Raw genomic sequence first — 18,509 nt, forward strand, 5'->3', positions numbered from 1 at the left:
GCGTCTCTTCAAGATCCGCAGCCGCGTATCCGGAGGGTGGGCAGGGTATCCGGCAGATTTGGTTGTGTGGAAGCATGGCGACGTCGGGTATGGTTCCTCCTGGCGCCGTGCACATCGGAGCTGTCGCGCTTAGAATGCCACCGGAGACGGGCCCGCTCAATGTCTTCGTCGGCAAGCTGCCGCCCGACCTCCATGACAACTACATCCGCGGCCTCCTGGACGTAGGCTGCCTATACATCCACCACTCGGAGTCTGATGCTTGGCCTGGCGTAGCGCGTGGGCACGGTCGTGGCATGGAAGCGCACGACGGATCCGATCTCGGGCAAGCCCAAAGGCTTTGGCTACTGCACGTTCAGCGGCGGCCTCGACGTCATCCGCGCGCTCAAGCTCCTCGATGGCTTCTCGATCGACTCGAAGAACATTTTGCTCAAGGTTGACGCGACGACGCAGGCGCGCCTGAACGAGTACTGGAACGCGATCCCGATTGCGCTGCGCATCGAAGAAGAGCGCAAGAGCGAGCGCGTCGCAGACGTTCTTCAGCGCCTCTACGAAGAGCGCAGCTCGCTGCATGGCGGCTACAACAATGACATTGCGTCGTGGGGCGACCTCGTGAGCGTCGACGCGCCCGAAGGTACCAAGCGTGATCGCCTTTAGTGCTCATGGCGATGCTAGTCAAGGAGCAAGTGCGCGGAGGGATGATCATGAACGAAGTTGAAAAGTTCCGCCTCGCGCAGGAAGAGCGGACGCAGCAGCAGGAAGCCAAGCGGCTCAAGATGATCCAAGTAACCATCTTGTCTCTCCAGGACGCTCATACCTTCTTTGCAGGAGCGCCTTCGGCAAGAAAAGGAAGACAAGGAAAAGGCGGCCGCGTACGCACTCTCTTGCACGTGCGACGCGAGGCTCACGCGACTGCCTAGTGCCGAAGCGACGACGCCGCCCGCGCCGGAAGAGAAGAAGCCCGAGCGCGACCGGTCCCGATCCACGGGGCGCCGAGACCGCCGGGACCGGGATCGCAGGGACAGTCGCCGCCGGTCGCGCAGCCGCAGCCGAGAGCGCACGCGCCGTCGGTCTCGCAGTCGCGATCGCAGCCGGGACCGACGTCGCGACCGCCGCAACAGCGCCGAGGACTCGCCGCGCCTTCCGCAGACGAAGGAGCCCGAGCCAATCGCGACGCCTACGGTCCCCGCCTTTGTGCCGCCTCCGCCGCCGCCGCCCCCGAAACCGTTTGCGCCGCTCAAGAAGATTGAGCTCAAACTCAACGCCAAGAAGGAGTCCAAAGACACCAAGGCGACCGCGGCCACAGCGTCAACGCCCGTCTTTGCAGTCGAAGACGACGAGGAACTCAAGCCGCAGCGGGCGTACGTCCCGCTCGACTACTCGGAGGAAGAGCGCCGCGCAGCGCTCATTGACGCCCAAGTACGTCGTCCGCGCCTCTCGTCGTCGGCGTCATGCTTGCACTAGGTGGCGCGGTCCGTGGCGCGCATCAACAGCCGCACGAACGACCCCAAGAGCATTGTCGAGCGCATTCCCAAGGACACGACGGGGCTCTTCAAGTACCCGCTCGACTGGGCCGCCGTCGACAAGGTACTTGATCTCGTCTCGGTCCCAGCGTGTCATGCTCGCACGCATAGCATGGCGTCGTGGCCGCCAAGATGGCGCCGTGGGTCGAGAAGAAGGTGGCCGAGTACCTCGGCGAGGCCGACGCGTCGCTCGTCACGTTCATCGTGACGCAGCTCACAAATCATGCGACGCCATCGACGCTCATCGACGGTCTCTCGCCTGTCCTGGACGCCGATGCCGAGCCGTTCGTCGTGTCGCTCTGGCGCCGGCTCGTGTTTGAAGCCATCTCGGCCGACGTCGGTCGCCACTAAGATGCCAAGACGCTTCTATTTGAATTTACGCACGTCCTTCTGTAGCTCTGCTTTGACCGCGTTGGCAAACTCGGTGAACTTGTTGACGTTCGGCAGGCTCTTGGTGGCGGCCGCGACCTTGTCGACGTCGAGGTTGTTCATGGCGGCCTTGGTCTTCTCCACGTGGAGGTGCGTCTTGAGCGCAAAGTTCTGGAACGACTTGTTGTTGGCGAGCGACTTGACGGCCGCTTCGTTCAGCAGCTGCGAGAGCGCACGGCGGAAGAACTCGGACATGGCAAATACGGAAATGGCTGGCAAATGCGCCGACCAAGATTTTAGCCAATCCCATGCCGTAGCGAGACTTCGCGACGCATCCACGGCCTAGGATTGGTCAATAATCTGAATTGCGAGCGCACCAGATGTGGTAACATCCACACGAAGCGCGAGGAACAACGGAAATCATAACGTGGCATCCCATTCCAGACATGTACTCGATTCAGACAACGGACCAGACAAGGACTATTCGAGCCAAGGGAATTGATTCGAGCTGACCGGTGGCTCTGACTCAGGAGAGCCTGTGGTATGCTACAAATATGCAGAAGTGATCCGAGGTGTTCTCTGCGACCCGACCTGCCGAGGACCGTGAAGCGTCTCGTCATCACGGCCTAGTGGGTGAGTTCGTCAAGCTCTGCATTTGCCGTTGGCGGTGCTTGAGATGGGACGGTAAAGGGTCGATGTAGGCAAACACTGATCGCCCCATCCACAAGCCATCACTGACGGCTGCATAGATGGCGGCGACCGTCGCTTCTGCGCGGTGGCAAGGACGAGCCGGCATCCGTCCTCCTCAGCGGCGAGGTAGCATTGCAGGACATGGTATAGAAGCGATGGAAGTGGATGGCCGCCTGCCAAACACAACTCGATGTGGCGCCAAAAGCCTTACACTAAACAAGTTTACGCAAATAGTGTGGTGCAAAGTCAGAGCTCGGTCGCGACGTGTCACGCGGTGGCACTTTTCTTGCGCTAAAGACAGCAAGCCGCCATGAGTAGCTGGATCTGGGGCGCCGACGATACCGTGGACCAGGCCAACCTCGTCGTGCAGTCGCTCCAGAGCGAGCTCGACGAGCGCCAGGCGACGATCGAAGCGCTAGAGCGCGCCCTGCGCCGGGAGAAGCAGCAGCACCTGCAGGATCTGCGGGACGAGGTCGAGGAGCTGCGCCAGCGCCGCCAAGCGCTCGCCCGCGAGATGCTTGAAGTCGATGTACTACTTGCGAGCAAGGAGGCGTTCCTGAACGGCACACTGGAGAAGAAGCCCAAGTCGTCCAAGCCGAAGCCCGCAGCTGAGCCAGCGCCATCGCCGCCGCCGAGCGATGCGTACGCTATCTATCAACGACCTGCGCCCACACACGTGTTGCGTAGACCGTCGACAAGCGTGCCCGAGCCGGAAGCCGAAGTCGCTCCTGCCGCAACGCCCGAAGCCACGCCGCTGCCGTGCAATCCAGAGCTGACCAAAGTCCGCGGAGTCGACCCGTCGACCGCCTTTATCATCCAGCGAAGCAACGTGCGTGTGCGATGGCCTCTCCGCGCTAAGAACTGTGTGCGTAGAATGCGAATACCGTCGTGTACAAGGGCAATCTCGGCAGCGCGTCGCGGCTCGACCCGAAGAACCCGCTGCACATTTACTGGATCATGTACGCGCAGCAAGGCCCGCCGTACCCAACCGAAGAGCTCAACATGATTGAGCGCAACACTGCGTATGGTGCAACATGCTCACCTGGCGCCGCGCCCCACGAGTACGACGTGGCACTCGCGTCGCTCAAGGACCGCGCGATCGTGCTCTTGCACGACGGCCACCACGTGCGCGCGCGGACGACGATCAACGGCCGGCCAAACGTGTACCTCGAGCGCGTCTACGTGCAGTCGACCACGAGCTGGGGCCTCCCCAAGGTCGAGTTCGTCGAGATCTTTGGCGTCGACCCCGCGACCAACGCGCTCGTGTACGAGAAGAAGCTACCGTAAACCTCTTGAAGCACTGGCGTCGTACGTGTCTGTATGTCGCTCGTGCGCAGTCGCTGAGCACTGATCTGGGCTTGACACTTTGCGGCATGAGTTTCTGTGAGTAGGCTGGATCGACACAGGACGAACAAAATCAGAGTAAGCGCTTTAGCTGTGTCAATATTCCACGTACGGCGTCGCGTGTTTCATGAGGAGGATCATAAAGCAGAGAGAGATGAGGCTCAACAGCAGGTAGATGCAGCGCGTCGGCCGCGTATTGTACTGGAACTTTTCGGCGCGATGGAGTTCCTTGAGCCCCGAATGGACGCGCGTTACGACCTACGAACCGCGTTGGCCACAGTATTTTATAGTTGTCGTACGTCTTCCATGTTGTAGTCGATGCGGTCGATGATCGTGCCCTGGTCGATGACCATGTTGGCGAGGTCCTTGAAAACTGTCGAGAGCTCCACAATCGCCTTGGCGATTTTCTGAATTTCGCGCTCGCGGGCTTGGATCATGGCTTCGTCTTCGCCCAGATGTAGCAAGTGCTGCTGCTGTGACTAAAGCCGCGCTGCATGACCATACAATCAAAGATAGACGACGACGATACCATCGCCTGGCTCGTATGCCCCGTCGCGTCCCACTGGAACACGTCGCCCGAGACGTTGCGCTGCGAGCGCAGGGTCTCCATGTACTCGCGCTGGCTTCGGCGGTACCGACTCGAGAGCTCCTGCAGCTTGCTCGCCAACGAGCGCTGGACGTTGACGCGCACGTTGCGCTCGGCGGGTGATGTCAACCCCGAGGCAGTCAACGGCTCGCGCGTGACTTTTTGCAGCGCAGACTCGGCGCTGTGGAAGAGCTTGGAGATCTCTTGCGTTATGCTGTCAATGTCGATATCATGTTGCTTCTCGGACTCGTCAAAGCGAACCATAAGGCGGCGCGTGTGCATCTTTTGCAAATAGTCGACTAGGGCATGCCATGATGACCTCGTCGAATGGCGGGCCACGTACGCTTGAGCTGCAGCTGCGCTGTGCATTCGTTGGCCAAGTCGACGGCGCGCGTCCATGCGGGCTTTGGCGCGCCTGAGCCTGCTTCCATGTCGGTCGGTTGCAGGGGCTACTATCGCGCCATGACTCGATGCTGCTGCCGACGCGCTCGTACCTGCGAGGTCTTGGCCGCTGCATATGGCTTGCCGCCACTGTAGCGCATGGTGCCATGCGTCTGGCGGCGCTGCGCTACGAGCCGTCGGTCAAGGAACCGCGCCGTCAGGTCGCGATGGGCCATCCGCTTGAAGCCTTGCAAGATCCGCGATCCTTCCGCCGCCGGATAACGAACCGTCCGGATACTAGCGCCAAACGCCAAGCTCGGTCCAGGGCTACTGGAGGATATTGGCTGCTCGACGCTACCTTAGGTCTATACATATCCCGAGCATATAGGATGGCGCCGGCGGCTGGCGGCGCGAGGTCAGGTGCGTGCGTTCTCTCATTTCTCGCACGTCGTCATGTTGAAGTAACACTATATACCAAAGTTTCTACCACGAAGAAACGTTAATGGTGTGGTATGGTATCCGGATGAGCCGGATAGGCGTCGAATTCGAGCAGCCAAGTGGTGCGCTGCGATTGGTGCAATCCTCGGCCACGTTTGCGGGGGCGGTTCGAATCAAACGCAATTTTTTGTGGCCCAAGTCGATACGTAATCCATGGGCTTCTCGGCAGTCGAGTATGTGGCCGCGGGCGTCTTCGTCGCCGCCGTCTTCCTCGTCATCTCGGTCATCAAGGTGTTGCGCCCGAAGAAGGTGCTCGAGGGCGACGACGTCCTCGACGAGATGATCAACGGCTTTGACTTTTCGCTGCCGCCGCAGGTCGAAGAGTACCGTGCGATCCGCGAGAAGGCGCCCGCGACGCTGGGCGAAGAAGACATGAAGATTGTGTGCTCGGCGCTCTTTCGCCGGGCGGTGGCCGACATTCCGCTCATTCGCAAGATTCAGACCGAAGCGCAGGGCATGCAGCGCTTGAAGCAGAACGACCTGATCAAGGACGGTCCGTTTATGAGCTTCAAGCTCGCGGAAGAGATGATTGCCGAAGAGATCAAGGAGGTGCGCGAAGAAGCCCAGGCGCTCCAGCCCAACGACAACTGGGGCGAGAGCATTTTTGCCCAAGCCGTCCAGTTCATCAACCACATGGCCGAGCAGGAGCAGCTCGCGGAACAGAAGAAGCAGCAGACCGACATGGCCGCGCAGGCGCAAGCCCTCAAGCAAGCGCAGCTGGCAGCGCAGTTGCAGGCCAACTTGGCCAGCCAGCAAGAACAAGAGTTGCGAAAGAGAAAGTGATTTTATAATACCATTGCGTGGCGTCTAACTGGTTGCGTGGAAGGGCGTGTTGAATGCCTCGAGGAGCATCTGGACCTTCTTGCCACCGATGCCGGGACACAGCGCCAGCTCGTCTTCCGTCGCGCACATGAGCCGCTGCACCGAGCCAAAGTTGCTCGAGAGCGTGACGACTAGAACGATAGCATGAGCGCGGAGCATGCCGCTTCCGCGTACCGTCGGTCTTGTTGATCGACCGGACGCCTGTGAGCACGTCGGCCAGCTGCGCGCTGTAGTCGTTCTCAACTTTCTCCTTGATAAGCGTCGCCGGTCGATTCTCGTAGCTCTTGAGCGTCTCAATGTACCGCGCCGCCTCTGATGCATCATGAGCGAGGCTAGCACCCAGTGAGTACCTTTCCAGCTCCACGCCAGGAGAAGCGTAAAGCCACAGGCGAGCGCGTCGCGGTTGATCTCCTTGAGCGCTGACTCGTTGTCGGGAACGTCGACGTGGCACACAACAACCTGGACGCGCGCCGGCTTGACGCGCCCGAGCTTGCTCTTGAGGTACGTCGGGTGCAGCATGTGGTAGCGCACGCTGAGGAAGCATGCGACGCACGCCTCGCCCATCATGTAGTCGGACGTGATGTCCGGGTTCACCTCGGGGATGACGTTGTGGAGAAGCTTGACGAGCGGGTTGCCGCTCTGGCTCGGGTGGATGTGCACGACCAGCGACTCGGCGAACGGCGAAGCTGCTGCGGGCGATGGCGCCGCTACTGCAGGCTTGACGACACTCTGGAAGACGCTGGTGAAAGCGTCGGCGCGCGTAAGGTATCGCGGTGGTGCATCGTCGTCCCGTGGCGCCTCCGTCCGTGAGTCCACCTTGGCCACCGGCGCCCCAAGATCCATCGCGAAGATTTGGTCATCCGGATACGCCACGTGGAATTCGCACACATCAGTATAGCCATTGCGAGCGTGTTGCCCGGTCGCACGTGTCGTGGCTACTTGGTTCTTGGGTGCACTGCTGAACGCTATCATCATGCGCCAGCTCGTGGCTGGTCCAACGGCGCCTGCCATCGACTTCAACGGCCGACATCAGCGCCTCGATATACACTTGCACGATCACACCCTCTTCGTTGCAGCTCAGTTCTTAGCGACGTTTGCGACCTCCTTTCCATGCGGCCGCGACCTGTCTCGGCCCGCCTTTCCGGCCACGACGTACACCGCCAGCAACTTCAACTGAGCTAGAAGCCGTTGCAAGTACTAGTACGCTGTAATCAAACAGTGTCTTGGCGAGGACGAGCGAGCGAGCTTTCAGAAGCACTGCATCGCGGTGGCAGAGAGCTTGTAGTATGAGCTGGCTGTCCCAGCTGTAGACCATGTGCATGCTGTCGACGGTGGCGTGTCTTTGTTTAGTTTCCTGCCCGGCGACAAAAACAGGGTCCGCCGAATCCGGATAACGGGGGGCTTTCGGGTCGGTTCGGCAGGAATTGCCTGCCCTGTCCCTCGCTTGAACGACTATATATCATGTCGAGGGACGTAAACGCGAGGTAGTACCTGGTTTTAAGGACAATTGGCCCCTAGCCGGCCGCGGCCTGAGCTCGCGAATCCATTGGCTGTGATACATTTCTTTGTTTGGCCTCCATCGAGCAATTCATTCCCGGTTCGCTGCAATGTCTGCCATGTCCAAGCCCCTCGTCCTCGGCGCCATCGCGGCCTCGGTCGTCGCCCTCTTCTTCCTCTTCAAGGCGCAGTCCAACAACTCGGTATGGCAATAAGATCTAAAGGACGATCATGGCTCATGCGACGCTCTGTAGGAATCGTCGAACGCCACCAAGGAAGAGGCTGGCGAGCGCTCGATTGCGGCGCCGGTCGCGCCCTCGGCGTCGCTCCCGTCGCTCCCCAAGGATCAGCTCCTGTCGATCTTGACCATCATCTCGACGCAGATGGGCCAGATTGTGCTCTCGCTCGCCAACATTGAGCAGAAGATCCGCCAGGAGTCGGCCCAGAGCGGCCGCTCGCTCCCGGAGGACCAGCTTGCCGCGTACCTCATGGGCCAATTCGAGGAGGCCATGAAGGCGATTGAAGCCCAGGCCTACAGCAAGCACAACACGTCGGAAGACGAGGTGCGCATTGCCACCGAGTACTACGAGTCGGTCGAGGACCCGGAAGTCCACGCCGCCGTCGGCAAGCTCCAGGAGCTCTACCGCCTGATCACGGGCGCCGGTGCTGCCGACGTCGAAGTTCCGGAGGACCTCACGCTTGAGAAGTTCCTGATCATCATGGAAGAAACCATGGAATCCCTCAACGTCGCGATGGAGGAAGTGTGCCAGGAGGTCAAGCTCCTCGACCCCGAGGACAAGGAGGAGGCCATCAACGAGCGTTACGTCAAGAAGGCCGACCAGCTCAGCGCCCAGATCCACGAGCAGCACGGCCTCTCGCGCGAGATCCTGCAGGCCGCCATGATGAAGTACCAGCAGGAGCCCATCTTCCTCCAGCGCATGACGGAGCTGCAGCACATCCAGAGCCAGCGCTTTGCGGCCGCCGGCTCGATCTTCAACGGCGAAGTCAACATGGGTCTCTCGGAGGAGTAAACTGCTTGTTAGAGAAGTTACACTATATATAATAGGTATGTTATACTGTGTCATCGACACGAAGGCCACAGAGCACACGATTGGCATCAGTGGTGAAGGCTAAGAACTTGGTGGTGGCGGCCAGCGGGACGCCTTCCTTCCCCAAAGTAGAATGATGAGCACAACCCATGACAAGGGCCGTCGACATCAGGGCAGTACCGTACTGTTGCTGCGGTAGCAACGGAGCACTGTGCTGGGCGTGAGCACTGTTAGCGAGCTGTCAACGACCGGGCCTTGACGCGGCTTCGCTGTCGCTGGTGACGTGGTGTCGGCTGTATCCGGATAATGGTGTTCGTGGCTGGCGATACAAAAAACAAAGTCTTTTTCACTCGAGAGGTCGACCATGTCCTACCGCAAGCCCAAGGGCTCGGCCAAGCCCAACGTCGCAGGCGAGGTCTACGACACGAACGCAGTCCCGGTCCGCCGCCCCACAACATCTAGCAGCGGCGGCATGACGCCCGAGCAGCGCGCCCAGATGGAAGGCATGACCAACATGATGAAGTCGATGGGCATGCCCGTGCCCGCAGGTATGACCCCCGAGCGCATGCTCCAGGCCATGAACGCCATGGGCATGGGCGGTATGCCCGGCATGGGCGGTATGCCCGGCATGCCCGGCATGGGCGGCATGGGCGGTATGCCTGGTATGGGTATGCCGCCGGGTATGGCCGGCCTCATGCCACCGGGTATGGCCGGCCTCATGCCGCCGGGAATGGACGAGTCGGACATGGACGGTATGGCCGGTATGATGGGCATGCCCCAAGGAGAGGCTGCGATCTACGGCAGCGGCGTTGCACACGGCACGGACTTTTCGCGCTGGGCGACGTTCTACCCCAACTACATCGACTCGGGCAAGACGAACGCCGACGGCCGCCGCATCCCCAAGGCCATGTCGTGCGACCGCCCGATCGTCGAAGAGATGGCCGAGGTCTGCCGCTACTTCAAGCTCGACCACGTCACGGAACCGTACAAGGCGTACTCGCGCGACTTTCTCGTGCCTGGCCGCGTCCGCGTCAAGCTCGTCGATGCGAATCGCAACCCGCTCCACGCCGAGATTCGGACGCGGAAGGACCTCATGCTCAAGATGGGCGAGCTCATCCCGAAGCTCCAACTCCGAAAAGACCGCTTGGCCCGCGAACTCGAAGCCGCCAAGGCCGCGACGACCGGTGCGCCGGCGACCGCCGCCGCGAGCAGTAAGAAAAAGGGCAAGAAGAAGGGCCGTAGATAAACCACCTGTGTATATACGCGTGCGATTCAATGTACATGCACGATACATGCGACTTGGTTTGTTACTTTCGGCGGCCGCGGCCGGGCGCCGCTGGGCGTGCAAACGCCTTGGGCTGCACCAGAGTCGCCTCGTCGAGGTCCGTCGCCACGTCGGCGCGAATGGCGTCGGCCACTGTCGCCACGTCCGTGATCTCAATCTACTCAGCACCCATGGCTCGCCAGCATACAAGGTCATACTATTTCGTACCGTCTTGTCAATGGCAATGTGATGGGCCGGGAGGAGGGCGAGGACCGACGCCTTTGCCGTCGAGTACGTCATCTTGGCGCGCACCGGCGCGTCGTCGGGGCACACGTACAAGAAGACGACGCCGGTCGACGAGACGCGGTACAGGACGTAGCTCGGCGCGTGCTTGGTCATCTCGCTGCTGAGGAGGCTCTCGTGGACGTTTGGGAGCGCTTTCGCCACGACAAGCGCTTCGTTTTCGAGGTGCAAACTCAGAAAGGCCGGCGACGTCGCAATGGCAAAGGTGTCGAGCGCCGCAGCGCAGGCGGGCGTGAGCCCAAAAGGCATGACCGACATGGCGCTCGCCTTCACCGAGAGGTCGCGCTCGAGGCGCGCCTCTTCCTTGAGCAAGACCTCCTTCTCGCTGAGCGGCCCCGAGTTGTTGTGCATGGTCGAGAGCACGTCGTGGAAGGTAAAGGCCGCGAGGTCGGTCGTGTGCACGTCGCCGACAAAGTACGAGAGGCCGAGCTGCTGCTTGAGGCAGTCGCGCGCCGAGGCGTACAGCATCTTTTCACGCGCCGGCAGCGTGTCGGCCACGTGCGCAATCAGAATCCACTTCCACGGCCCGTTGGAGCTCGCAATGTGGAAGAGGAGGAGGCTCGGCGCCGTCGTCGACGCTTGGATATTCGCCCACTGGGCCTCGGGCGCCTCATCGACGGGAAAGGCCGTCGCACACACGAGCGTCTCGTTCTCGACCTTGACGTCCAAGCAGCGCGTGCTGTTGCCGTCCTGTGCCTGCTGGAAGAGCGTCGTGAGCGCGTCGCCGACGCGGAGGATCTGGCTGTTCATCGCTCTAGTGACTTTGCCGCAAATCTTTGGAGCCCATCCGGATACACTACAAAATTACACGATCTTGCCAGCGGACCAACTTTCGAGCGCCTTCACGCTCGCGGTAACCAGGTAAAGGCGCCTTCTACCTCTCCATGCTCGCATCGGTGCCACATGCCTTTGGCTGCAATCAGTCGGCGACTACGATCAAGGGGAATTGCCCTTGACAGCGATGGAGTGGGACCGGGGACGTTGTGAGGCAGTCCATCAGTCATCGCACAGTCTAGTCGTACGCCACTTAAAAAGAAATCGGCAAAAATATTACTCGACGCGGGACTCGAACCCGCAACCCCCAGATTCGAAGTCTGATACGCTATCCATTGCGCCAGCCGAGCTGCTTGACATCGAATCTCATGTTTCGATTATGCTCAATGATTGCTGGCGCATGGATAAAGTTGGGTGTTTGTAGTCGACCTCCTTTTGGCAACGCCGCCAAAATTTTGTATGGGGCTGCGATGGCACCCGGCCGACCAACGCGAAGCACGACAGCCCGGGGCGAGAGCCTCCGTACGGCGGCCAAGGTGGCCACGCAGAAGATGACCGCGCCCAAGACAGTCCGCGCTGCGCGCATGCGTCGCGTTGTGTACGACGAGTCGGACGACGAGGACGAGGACGAGCCATCCGAGGAAGATGGGTCGGACGCCAACGAGGACCTCGACGACGACGACGAAGAAGAGGACGAAGAGGAAGAGGACGACGACGAGGAAGAGGTCGTCGACGCCAAGGTCGAAGCCGAAGGAAAGCGAAAACGTCCGGCGAAAAAAGAAGAACAACCTACGAAGCCGAGTCCGATGAAAGCCAAGCCGCCTCCGCCGCCCAAAGAGGAGAAGACGCCCGAGAAGGACCCGCCACCGCCACCGCCACCGACGCCTCCGCAAGCGCCGGCCGAGCCTGACGATGCGCCCGAGCCGGACCACGACGGCGGCGACGACGACCCCGACGACGACGAAGACGAGGACCTCCGTGTGCTGCTGGAGACCGAGACAGACGAAGAGCAGCTCTTGCAGCTCATCAACGGGAGCCTAGGACAGCTCGCGCGGACAGGCGACGCGCCGGGCCGCGAGCTCTCGCTGGCTTTTCTCACGGCCGTCGGCGCCTCGCCGCTCAAGTTCCAGTCGCCCAACATTCTCAAAGCGCTCATGCGCATGCTTCGGAGCAAATTCCAGCGCGATCGGTCCGGGTCGCTCGAGAAGAAGCCGCCGACAAAGCCAAGCGCGTCGCTCGCGACCAAGCCGACGACCAAGGAGCCGGTCAAGGCCATCACATTGGCTGTCCTCGTTGCCAACCTCTTGGCCAAGATCCTCAAGGCCGCCATGGCTGCGTCCTCGACGTTTGCATGGCCTGACGACTGCGTCAAGGTGTTTGTCGACGACTCGCTCAACTCACGCGCGTGGGTCGACCACGAGCTCTGCGCGCCTTTTCTGACGTTGCTCAAGGCCGAGATGGCCGCCCAGCACCTCTCCAAGGACGTGTCGAGCCTCATCATGGAGCACCTGCTCTCGAAACTCAACGACATCAAGAAGCAAGGACCGGGGAATGCGCCGTCGACGAGCCTCAAGCAGGTCATGCTGACGCTCATGGACCTCACGGTGCTGCCGCAAGGCCGCCTCGTCGCGTCGTCGAACCTCGACATCTGGTTTGCCAACACGACGTACAAGAATTTGGCGCGGGAGCTCTTGCTCAAGTGCGCGCGGGTATACATCTCAAATTCAATCTCAATCGCCATATCTCAAATATGATGCTAGGCCTGTACGACGCTGGAACGACACGACATGGAGACGGTCGAGAACCTCCTCAACATGAAGTTCAAATCTGTGTCGTTTCCGCAGCTCAAGACCGAAGTGTTCTCGACGCTCGTGCGGCAGCGCCCCGAGTACGTGGCCATCGCGATGAAGGTGGTGCTTGCAAAAGAGCGGCTCGGCGCGACGGTCAAGGACGTCGACAACCTCAAGATGATGCCGCTCATCTTCCGAGAGACGGCGCGCGCGGTCGAGCGCGACGAGGCCGACGACGCGCGCATGTTTCGCCGGCCGAACGCGCTGCACGCGGGCACCGAGTCGAGTGCTGCGTTGGCCGCGGTGCTCCAAGAGATGGCTGCAGTCCCGAGCAACCTCCCGACGCTCAAGAACACGCTGCGCAAGGTCTTCAAGAGCCTCAACCCCGACCAGCTGGACGTTCGCGCGTTCTGCGCCGGCCTCCTCACGCTGCCGCCCCACGGGTCCATGGAGCTCTACCTCGTCATGGGCGACCTTGTCTCGCTCGTGCTCTTTCTACAGGGGACGACGGTCAAGAGCCTGCAAGTGTCGGTACCGGACACGTCGGCGTCGTCGAGCGTGCGCATGGGCGGTCTGCTCTCCAAGAACGCGGCCGAGAAGCCGGCACGACGCCTTCTGAATGTCAACAACCCGCGCAAGAAGGAAGCGGCGCCAAGTGCGCCGGCACCGAGCGTGATTACGCCTTCGCTCCGCGCCAAGGAGGAGCTCGCGCAGCTCATTGCCGACGTCCAGCGCATGGCTGTCAACTGGTGCCACGAGGTTTACCAGCAGCTGCAAGGGGACATTATGCGGCTCTTCTCGGCCGTCATGCGCAAGATTCTGTTTTTGGATGCGGCCCCCGACGGCAATGTACGCGCGTTTGACAGCATAGGCTGGGAACTATCCTCTCTGTAGGCGACCGAGCACGACCGCGCGTGCTATGCGTTCTGCAAGGACATGCTGCCGCTCCACGAAGTTACGGTGGCGGGTATGGTTGGTCTCTGCTTTTACGTCGCGCCGACCGACGCCCACGAGCTCCTCAAGGTGCTCGATACGCTTGTCACGCGCGCTGCCGAGGGCCACCTTGTGCGGGAAAGCTACTTTCAAGGCCCGACGGCGCATCAGCTGCACGACTACGTGGCGGCCGGCGGTCTCCTTGGGCTACAGATCTCGCGCACGGACTTTGTCTTGCACTTGTACGAAGCGGGTGTCGTGCGCGGCCACACGTACGAGGGCAAGGCAGTGAGCTACGCCGAGCTCTACTGGCTCAGCTGCGCCATTTTGCTCGTCCTCGGCGTCTTCTCGCCGTCGACGATTGGCGCTGAAATCTGGTCGGCGATCCCGACCATGCGCTGTCTCATGCAAATGGCCATCACGGGCCGGTTCCGCTTCCCGCCCGTCGAGCCCGAAGATCCCAAGCTCTTTGGCCCCGAGGTGATGGGGCACGGCAGCCTTGTCGCGATCAACCAAGCGTATACTGAGTGGGAACTGCCGTTTCTGCAGAGCCAGCAGCTTTTGACAGACGGTACGCTGCTTGTGTCGATGCCGCCGGATGCGATGGCGCGGTGCCCGCCGCCCGACACGTTGCGCAAGGTCGAGGCGCTCGACAAGGCGCTCCGGCTTGGCGTCCGGCTGCGCCAAAGCCGCGACTCGGACTTCCTCATGAACATGGTCGACGTGACTGTGGCCGGCGGCGCGGCGAGCTGGTCCGAGGCGCCCGAGCAGATCTGGTGGATCGTTGAGATCGTCTGCGACGAGCAAGAGACACTCACGTATCTGCCTCGCAAGTGCCTCTGCGAACTGCTGCTTCTTGCGTACGTCGACGTTCGGTCGATCCCCGAGGCCGCCAAGTTTGCGCACGCGTCGCTGCTCACGCACCAAGTGCCCCGCTTGCTCACGCGACTCAAGGTCCCTTTCTTGTCTATGGACGCGCAGAACCATATCTTGTGTGCGTAGGACGCCATGGCCGGGACAACGGAGGAAGCCATCGACGTGCTCTCGTTCTTTTTGGACCGCCTCGTGTCGGCCAACATGGACACGCGCCGCATTTCGTCGCACGTGCTCGGGCTCCTCACGACCGACGGCGACGCGAGCGCGCTCATTAGCCACCACTCGATCCAGTTTGATTGGCTCGCAGCGTTGACGCGGCTGCCGTCGTTTCCGGCGCTGCATGCGCGCGTCCTCTCGTCGCTCGAGAACGTCTTGGCGCACGAGTCGTCGATCGACGGCCTCAAGCGCTGCCTCAATGCGCTCTACGATCTCTTTGCGAAGAAGGACTTGGAGCTCCAGCTCGCCGAGGCGGTCGGCCGGCTCCTTTCCCAGCGCACGTCAGTGGCCCGGCTCTTGCTCCAGGACGTGGCGATGCTAACGCGCGTCGTTGAAACGCTCTCAGCCGCTGTCCGCGTCGCCTCTGGAACGACGGATATCCCGGCCGGGTGGGTCTCATTCCTCACGAGCACGGGGTCGACGCTGGCGCTGCCGCCGACGATCGTGTCGGGCGTCGTCGAGGTCCTCAGCAGCCCCGTGGCGTTCCCGAGCAGCCTCCAAGACGACTACATGGCGCTCATCGACGCCTTCTTTCCGACCCAGACCGACGCTGGTTTGCTCTCGCCAAGCCAAACGACGTATGCGTGCTCGGCCGACCACCTCACGCGTCTCGCTTGCGTCGACAATGACCGGCTCATGCAAGCGGCGATTCGAACCATGTCGGTACCGTCGCTCTGGCACCTGCTCCTCTCGTACGGGCGGTCGCCGCGCTCGATGGGGCTGCAACTCGACGTGCTTGCGGCGCACCTTATGCGCGACGATAGCACGTGTGCCGCTGCCCTTTTGCAGTGCACCTGCCGCCCGATTCTGTCGGACGCCGCTGCCGACGCGCTCGACCATTTGGATATGTATGTGCGCCAACCGTCGTATGCGGACGTGGCGGCCAGCGACGCCTGCCAAGTGCTTCTGCGCTGGCTTCGCGACGCGGCCCACGTCGACGAGACCGAGCCCTTGCCGCCCGCGGTGGTGCCGTGTCGCCGAACGCCGCCATTGACGCCACTGGCGCCGACGCCGTCGCTCGATGACCTCTTTGCGTCGATGGACGTGGCGCCCCGCCGCCGCGCGCCCCGCCGGGCCGCGTTGCCGACAATCGAGACCAACGATGTGATATGTGCTTGGATCGCAGCCGGGACACATGCCAACGAAATCGTCGAGTGGACCACCATGCTGGCGTCGACCAACTCGACGCTCATTCCGGCGCTGGGACGCGCGCTCGCCGCGAGCCAGAACGTGTCGCTCATCCGCACGGTCCTCGCGTCCGTCCCCACTGCGAGCAGCCATCTTTTGTCGACGCTTCTCGACTCGCCATGGACGAGCGCGCCGCTTGTCGGTGTCCTTCTCGACCACGTCTGCGCCAACGTGGCGCACATTGAGGCCGACGCCATGCTCGAGCCGCTTCTGCATCTCGTGCTGCACGAACAGACGCTGGTGAACCGCACGCACGTGTCGCCGTCGCGCTTGGCGCTCGTCGCGCACTTGGCGTTTGTAAACCATTGCAGCATTGTGCTCGTGCTCCAGCGGCTCATGGACTCGTGCTTTGATGCAGCGACCGAGCCCGTCGCCCACGCCTTCCTCTTGGTTCGTCAGTCTACGGTTGCTATGTGCTGAGGTGTCGTAGGATTTGTACGGACGCGAGCCGCACACGGTGGCGATGCATTTGGACACGTGCTTTCCTGGCTGGCCACAAGCGTTGGCAGCCGTGACCCACCTCGACATGCGGGGCGCGGGGGCGCTCCTCGAGGCGAAACTCGACGCCGCGCTCTCGAGCGCCGCCACAAAGGAAACCCGGTCGGTGCTGCGCCGCACCGGCCTTTTGCACCCGTTGCTCGCCGTCGTCAAAGTCACGTCGGTTGTCGCGATGCTGCATGGGCAGCCGTGGCACCTCCTGCACGATCAAATGCATGTGGTCGAGAACGTAGGATACAGCGTGTCCGACAAGGTCTAACGATGGTTAGGTGCTGCTACTGGTGGACGTGACGAAAGACTTGGTGCTCGGGCGACGTGCGCTCTTGACGCAGCTCGTGCAGACCTTGCTGTACCTCTTGAGCGCCGTCACCAAGCACGACGACCGCGGCGGCGCGCACCCTATCGCGCTCCGCATGCTGCAGACCATGCAGCTCCTTGTGTATGCGCAGCCCGAGGCCATGGCCCCGTACCTTGCGTCTGCTCCGTACCGCGCGCATTGGTAGTGTGCACTCTGCCGCAATACGTACAAATGGTCGTTGCTTAGGAAAACGGCGCTGGCCGCCTCTGACGCGTCAGCGTTTCCGGTCCTCTCCACGTGCGTCGAGTCGGGCCAGTGCTCGGAGGGCATGGTCCCGCACGTACCGCCGCTTGTGCTACCCCGCGAGGTCCGCGTCGTCTTTGCTTGTGGTGCCAACGTTTGTTGACGTAGACGCCGATCCGGGACGTGGAGCAAACCCTCGAAGAGGTTCAGGCGTCGTTCGAGGCCACTTATGCGAGCAGCGCGCGCACGTCGGTGCTGCCAGCGCTCGTACAGTACGCGGTCGCGCAACCCGCCAGCCTGAGCAAGAAGGCGGTGGGGCATTTGTGCCAATGCCTTTTGCTGGCGATGCACGCGGATGCTGCGTGTGCCCCGGCGGCGACCGAGGCGTACCTTGCGTGCCTCTCGTCGACCAAGGTCGGGCTCCGCGAAGCGGCGATGGTGTCGCTCGGCGACATGCTCGTGTACTGCTCGAGCGCGCGCGCGCACGCGATCCTCTCGCACCTGCTGCTCGACGACAGCGACCTCGCCAAGGCCAGCGTCGCCCAAGTGTTCAAAACCGACTTGTACAAGATCTAAGTCGATTACGTCATTCATTCGTACTGCGCGAGCCGTTGCTTCTTGCGCGCAGCGTCTTTGCCGGTCGCGATCTTCTTGCGATTGACGTCCGTATAGTACCGGTCGCAGACGTAGCCGCCGGCGTTGGCACTGTTGACGTTGTTGCCGCGGTGGCCGTTGGGGCCTCGGTAGTCGGGTTCGCACGGGGTGCAGCTCGACGCGGCGGTGAGGCCCTCGGTCATGCTGTACGTGCCGTACGGACACGGCGCCGTGCACGCCCGCGTCGTCAAGCCGGCGGTGGCCCCGTACGTGCCCTTGGGACACGGCGTGCAGTCGTCGATGGACGTGGCGCCCAGCCTACGCCCCCATCGTCAAGATGATGGTGATGATGATGTGCTTGTTGAGGACTTGGCACCTGTCCTGGTAAGTGCCTTTGGGACACGGCCCACTGCAGGCGCTGGACTCGAGCCCCGGCAGCTTGCCGTAGACGCCGCGCGGGCACAGCTGGCACTCGGTGAGCGACAGGCCATTGCCGGGCTGGCGGTACATGCCTAGCGGGCACGGCACAGGTCGCGGTTGCACGCCTCGGTACATGGCGGCTAAGTAGACACAGTAGTATCACGTCGGCCACAGGGGTCGAGGCGTACTGGGCGAGACGGCCTGGGGTCCGTGTACGACGTAGAGCTGCAGCAACCCGCCTGTTGAGATTGCACCAAGCTGCATGGTAGTACGTGGCAGCGTACCAAGAGGGACGAGCGCCGCTGCGAGGGCGACGCACACGCGCATCGTAACTTGGATGACGAAACGGACAGGTA

The 18,509-nt window shown here is 61.9% G+C and overlaps 11 protein-coding genes and 1 non-coding gene across 12 annotated transcripts; 6 read left to right on the forward strand and 6 right to left on the reverse strand.

Moving 5' to 3' along the window:
• The first annotated feature begins 40 nt into the window (after window positions 1-40).
• SDRG_15209 (hypothetical protein) lies at window positions 41-1,958 on the forward strand. Its single transcript, XM_008621376.1, has 7 exons — window positions 41-221; window positions 274-631; window positions 673-782; window positions 826-869; window positions 918-1,416; window positions 1,462-1,584; window positions 1,632-1,958. The coding sequence occupies exons 1-7, from the start codon at window positions 75-77 to the stop codon at window positions 1,869-1,871; spliced, it is 1,521 nt and encodes a 506-aa protein (XP_008619598.1). The 5' UTR covers window positions 41-74; the 3' UTR covers window positions 1,872-1,958.
• SDRG_15210 (hypothetical protein) lies at window positions 1,887-2,144 on the reverse strand (the record flags this gene model as incomplete). Its single annotated transcript, XM_008621377.1, has 1 exon — window positions 1,887-2,144. The coding sequence occupies one exon, from the start codon at window positions 2,142-2,144 to the stop codon at window positions 1,887-1,889; it is 258 nt and encodes an 85-aa protein (XP_008619599.1).
• Window positions 2,145-2,602: 458 nt separating this feature from the next.
• Window positions 2,603-4,040, forward strand: SDRG_15211 (hypothetical protein). Its single transcript, XM_008621378.1, has 3 exons — window positions 2,603-3,221; window positions 3,267-3,408; window positions 3,453-4,040. Exons 1-3 carry the CDS (start codon window positions 2,890-2,892, stop codon window positions 3,864-3,866), a joined length of 888 nt encoding a protein of 295 aa, XP_008619600.1. The 5' UTR covers window positions 2,603-2,889; the 3' UTR covers window positions 3,867-4,040.
• SDRG_15212 (hypothetical protein) lies at window positions 3,978-5,304 on the reverse strand. Its single transcript, XM_008621379.1, has 6 exons — window positions 5,249-5,304; window positions 5,004-5,187; window positions 4,853-4,958; window positions 4,453-4,808; window positions 4,223-4,402; window positions 3,978-4,181 (listed from the first exon to the last, which is right to left on the reverse strand). The coding sequence occupies exons 1-6, from the start codon at window positions 5,272-5,274 to the stop codon at window positions 4,020-4,022; spliced, it is 1,014 nt and encodes a 337-aa protein (XP_008619601.1). The 5' UTR covers window positions 5,275-5,304; the 3' UTR covers window positions 3,978-4,019.
• Window positions 5,305-5,478: 174 nt separating this feature from the next.
• SDRG_15213 (hypothetical protein) lies at window positions 5,479-6,316 on the forward strand. The gene has a single exon (XM_008621380.1). It carries the CDS (start codon window positions 5,542-5,544, stop codon window positions 6,169-6,171), a length of 630 nt encoding a protein of 209 aa, XP_008619602.1. The 5' UTR covers window positions 5,479-5,541; the 3' UTR covers window positions 6,172-6,316.
• SDRG_15214 (hypothetical protein) lies at window positions 6,196-7,221 on the reverse strand (the record flags this gene model as incomplete). Its single annotated transcript, XM_008621381.1, has 3 exons — window positions 6,196-6,341; window positions 6,385-6,522; window positions 6,561-7,221. The coding sequence occupies 3 exons, from the start codon at window positions 7,219-7,221 to the stop codon at window positions 6,196-6,198; spliced, it is 945 nt and encodes a 314-aa protein (XP_008619603.1).
• A 545-nt stretch (window positions 7,222-7,766) lies between these two features.
• Window positions 7,767-8,823, forward strand: SDRG_15215 (hypothetical protein). The gene is made up of 2 exons (XM_008621382.1): window positions 7,767-7,910; window positions 7,962-8,823. Exons 1-2 carry the CDS (start codon window positions 7,818-7,820, stop codon window positions 8,736-8,738), a joined length of 870 nt encoding a protein of 289 aa, XP_008619604.1. The 5' UTR covers window positions 7,767-7,817; the 3' UTR covers window positions 8,739-8,823.
• A 274-nt stretch (window positions 8,824-9,097) lies between these two features.
• Window positions 9,098-10,054, forward strand: SDRG_15216 (hypothetical protein). The gene has a single exon (XM_008621383.1). The coding sequence runs from the start codon at window positions 9,121-9,123 to the stop codon at window positions 10,000-10,002; it is 882 nt and encodes a 293-aa protein (XP_008619605.1). The 5' UTR covers window positions 9,098-9,120; the 3' UTR covers window positions 10,003-10,054.
• Window positions 10,055-10,063: 9 nt separating this feature from the next.
• SDRG_15217 (hypothetical protein) lies at window positions 10,064-11,073 on the reverse strand (the record flags this gene model as incomplete). Its single annotated transcript, XM_008621384.1, has 2 exons — window positions 10,064-10,198; window positions 10,249-11,073. The coding sequence occupies 2 exons, from the start codon at window positions 11,071-11,073 to the stop codon at window positions 10,064-10,066; spliced, it is 960 nt and encodes a 319-aa protein (XP_008619606.1).
• A 301-nt stretch (window positions 11,074-11,374) lies between these two features.
• SDRG_15218 lies at window positions 11,375-11,447 on the reverse strand. Its single transcript has one exon. It is a non-coding gene; the product is annotated as a tRNA-Arg (tRNA).
• Window positions 11,448-11,560: 113 nt separating this feature from the next.
• Window positions 11,561-17,715, forward strand: SDRG_15219 (hypothetical protein; the record flags this gene model as incomplete). The annotated part of the gene is made up of 8 exons (XM_008621385.1): window positions 11,561-12,806; window positions 12,858-13,736; window positions 13,782-14,774; window positions 14,823-16,490; window positions 16,531-16,827; window positions 16,868-17,097; window positions 17,143-17,263; window positions 17,308-17,715. The coding sequence occupies exons 1-8, from the start codon at window positions 11,568-11,570 to the stop codon at window positions 17,713-17,715; spliced, it is 5,835 nt and encodes a 1,944-aa protein (XP_008619607.1). The 5' UTR covers window positions 11,561-11,567.
• Window positions 17,716-17,729: 14 nt separating this feature from the next.
• Window positions 17,730-18,417, reverse strand: SDRG_15220 (hypothetical protein; the record flags this gene model as incomplete). Its single annotated transcript, XM_008621386.1, has 3 exons — window positions 17,730-18,051; window positions 18,110-18,293; window positions 18,342-18,417. 3 exons carry the CDS (start codon window positions 18,415-18,417, stop codon window positions 17,730-17,732), a joined length of 582 nt encoding a protein of 193 aa, XP_008619608.1.
• Window positions 18,418-18,509: the final 92 nt, after the last annotated feature.

This window comes from Saprolegnia diclina (genome assembly GCF_000281045.1).
Source record: "Saprolegnia diclina VS20 unplaced genomic scaffold supercont1.86, whole genome shotgun sequence".
In the NCBI taxonomy this organism is placed as follows: Eukaryota; Oomycota; class Saprolegniomycetes; order Saprolegniales; family Saprolegniaceae; genus Saprolegnia; species Saprolegnia diclina.

Bases quoted from the DNA above. Each gene is read 5' to 3' on its own strand.
- SDRG_15213 (XM_008621380.1), top strand. From the start codon at position 5,542: ATGGGCTTCTCGGCAGTCGAGTATGTGGCCGCGGGCGTCTTCGTCGCC.
- SDRG_15212 (XM_008621379.1), bottom strand. From the start codon at position 5,274: ATGCTCGGGATATGTATAGACCTAAG. The intron at 4,959-5,003 runs GTACGAGCGCGT...GCGCGATAGTAG, and splicing joins CAGCGGCCAAGACCTCGCAG to CCCCTGCAACCGACCGACAT. The intron at 4,182-4,222 runs GTACGACAACTA...CGCGGTTCGTAG, and splicing joins TCGACTACAACATGGAAGAC to GTCGTAACGCGCGTCCATTC.
- SDRG_15209 (XM_008621376.1), top strand. From the start codon at position 75: ATGGCGACGTCGGGTATGGTTCCTCCTGGCGCCGTGCACATCGGAGCT. The intron at 783-825 runs GTAACCATCTTG...CCTTCTTTGCAG, and splicing joins AGCGGCTCAAGATGATCCAA to GAGCGCCTTCGGCAAGAAAA. The intron at 1,417-1,461 runs GTACGTCGTCCG...TGCTTGCACTAG, and splicing joins CAGCGCTCATTGACGCCCAA to GTGGCGCGGTCCGTGGCGCG.
- SDRG_15216 (XM_008621383.1), top strand. From the start codon at position 9,121: ATGTCCTACCGCAAGCCCAAGGGCTCGGCCAAGCCCAACGTCGCAGGC.
- SDRG_15215 (XM_008621382.1), top strand. From the start codon at position 7,818: ATGTCTGCCATGTCCAAGCCCCTCGTCCTCGGCGCCATCGCGGCCTCG. The intron at 7,911-7,961 runs GTATGGCAATAA...GACGCTCTGTAG, and splicing joins AGGCGCAGTCCAACAACTCG to GAATCGTCGAACGCCACCAA.
- SDRG_15211 (XM_008621378.1), top strand. From the start codon at position 2,890: ATGAGTAGCTGGATCTGGGGCGCCGACGATACCGTGGACCAGGCCAAC. The intron at 3,222-3,266 runs GTACGCTATCTA...CGTGTTGCGTAG, and splicing joins TCGCCGCCGCCGAGCGATGC to ACCGTCGACAAGCGTGCCCG. The intron at 3,409-3,452 runs GTGCGTGTGCGA...CTGTGTGCGTAG, and splicing joins TTATCATCCAGCGAAGCAAC to AATGCGAATACCGTCGTGTA.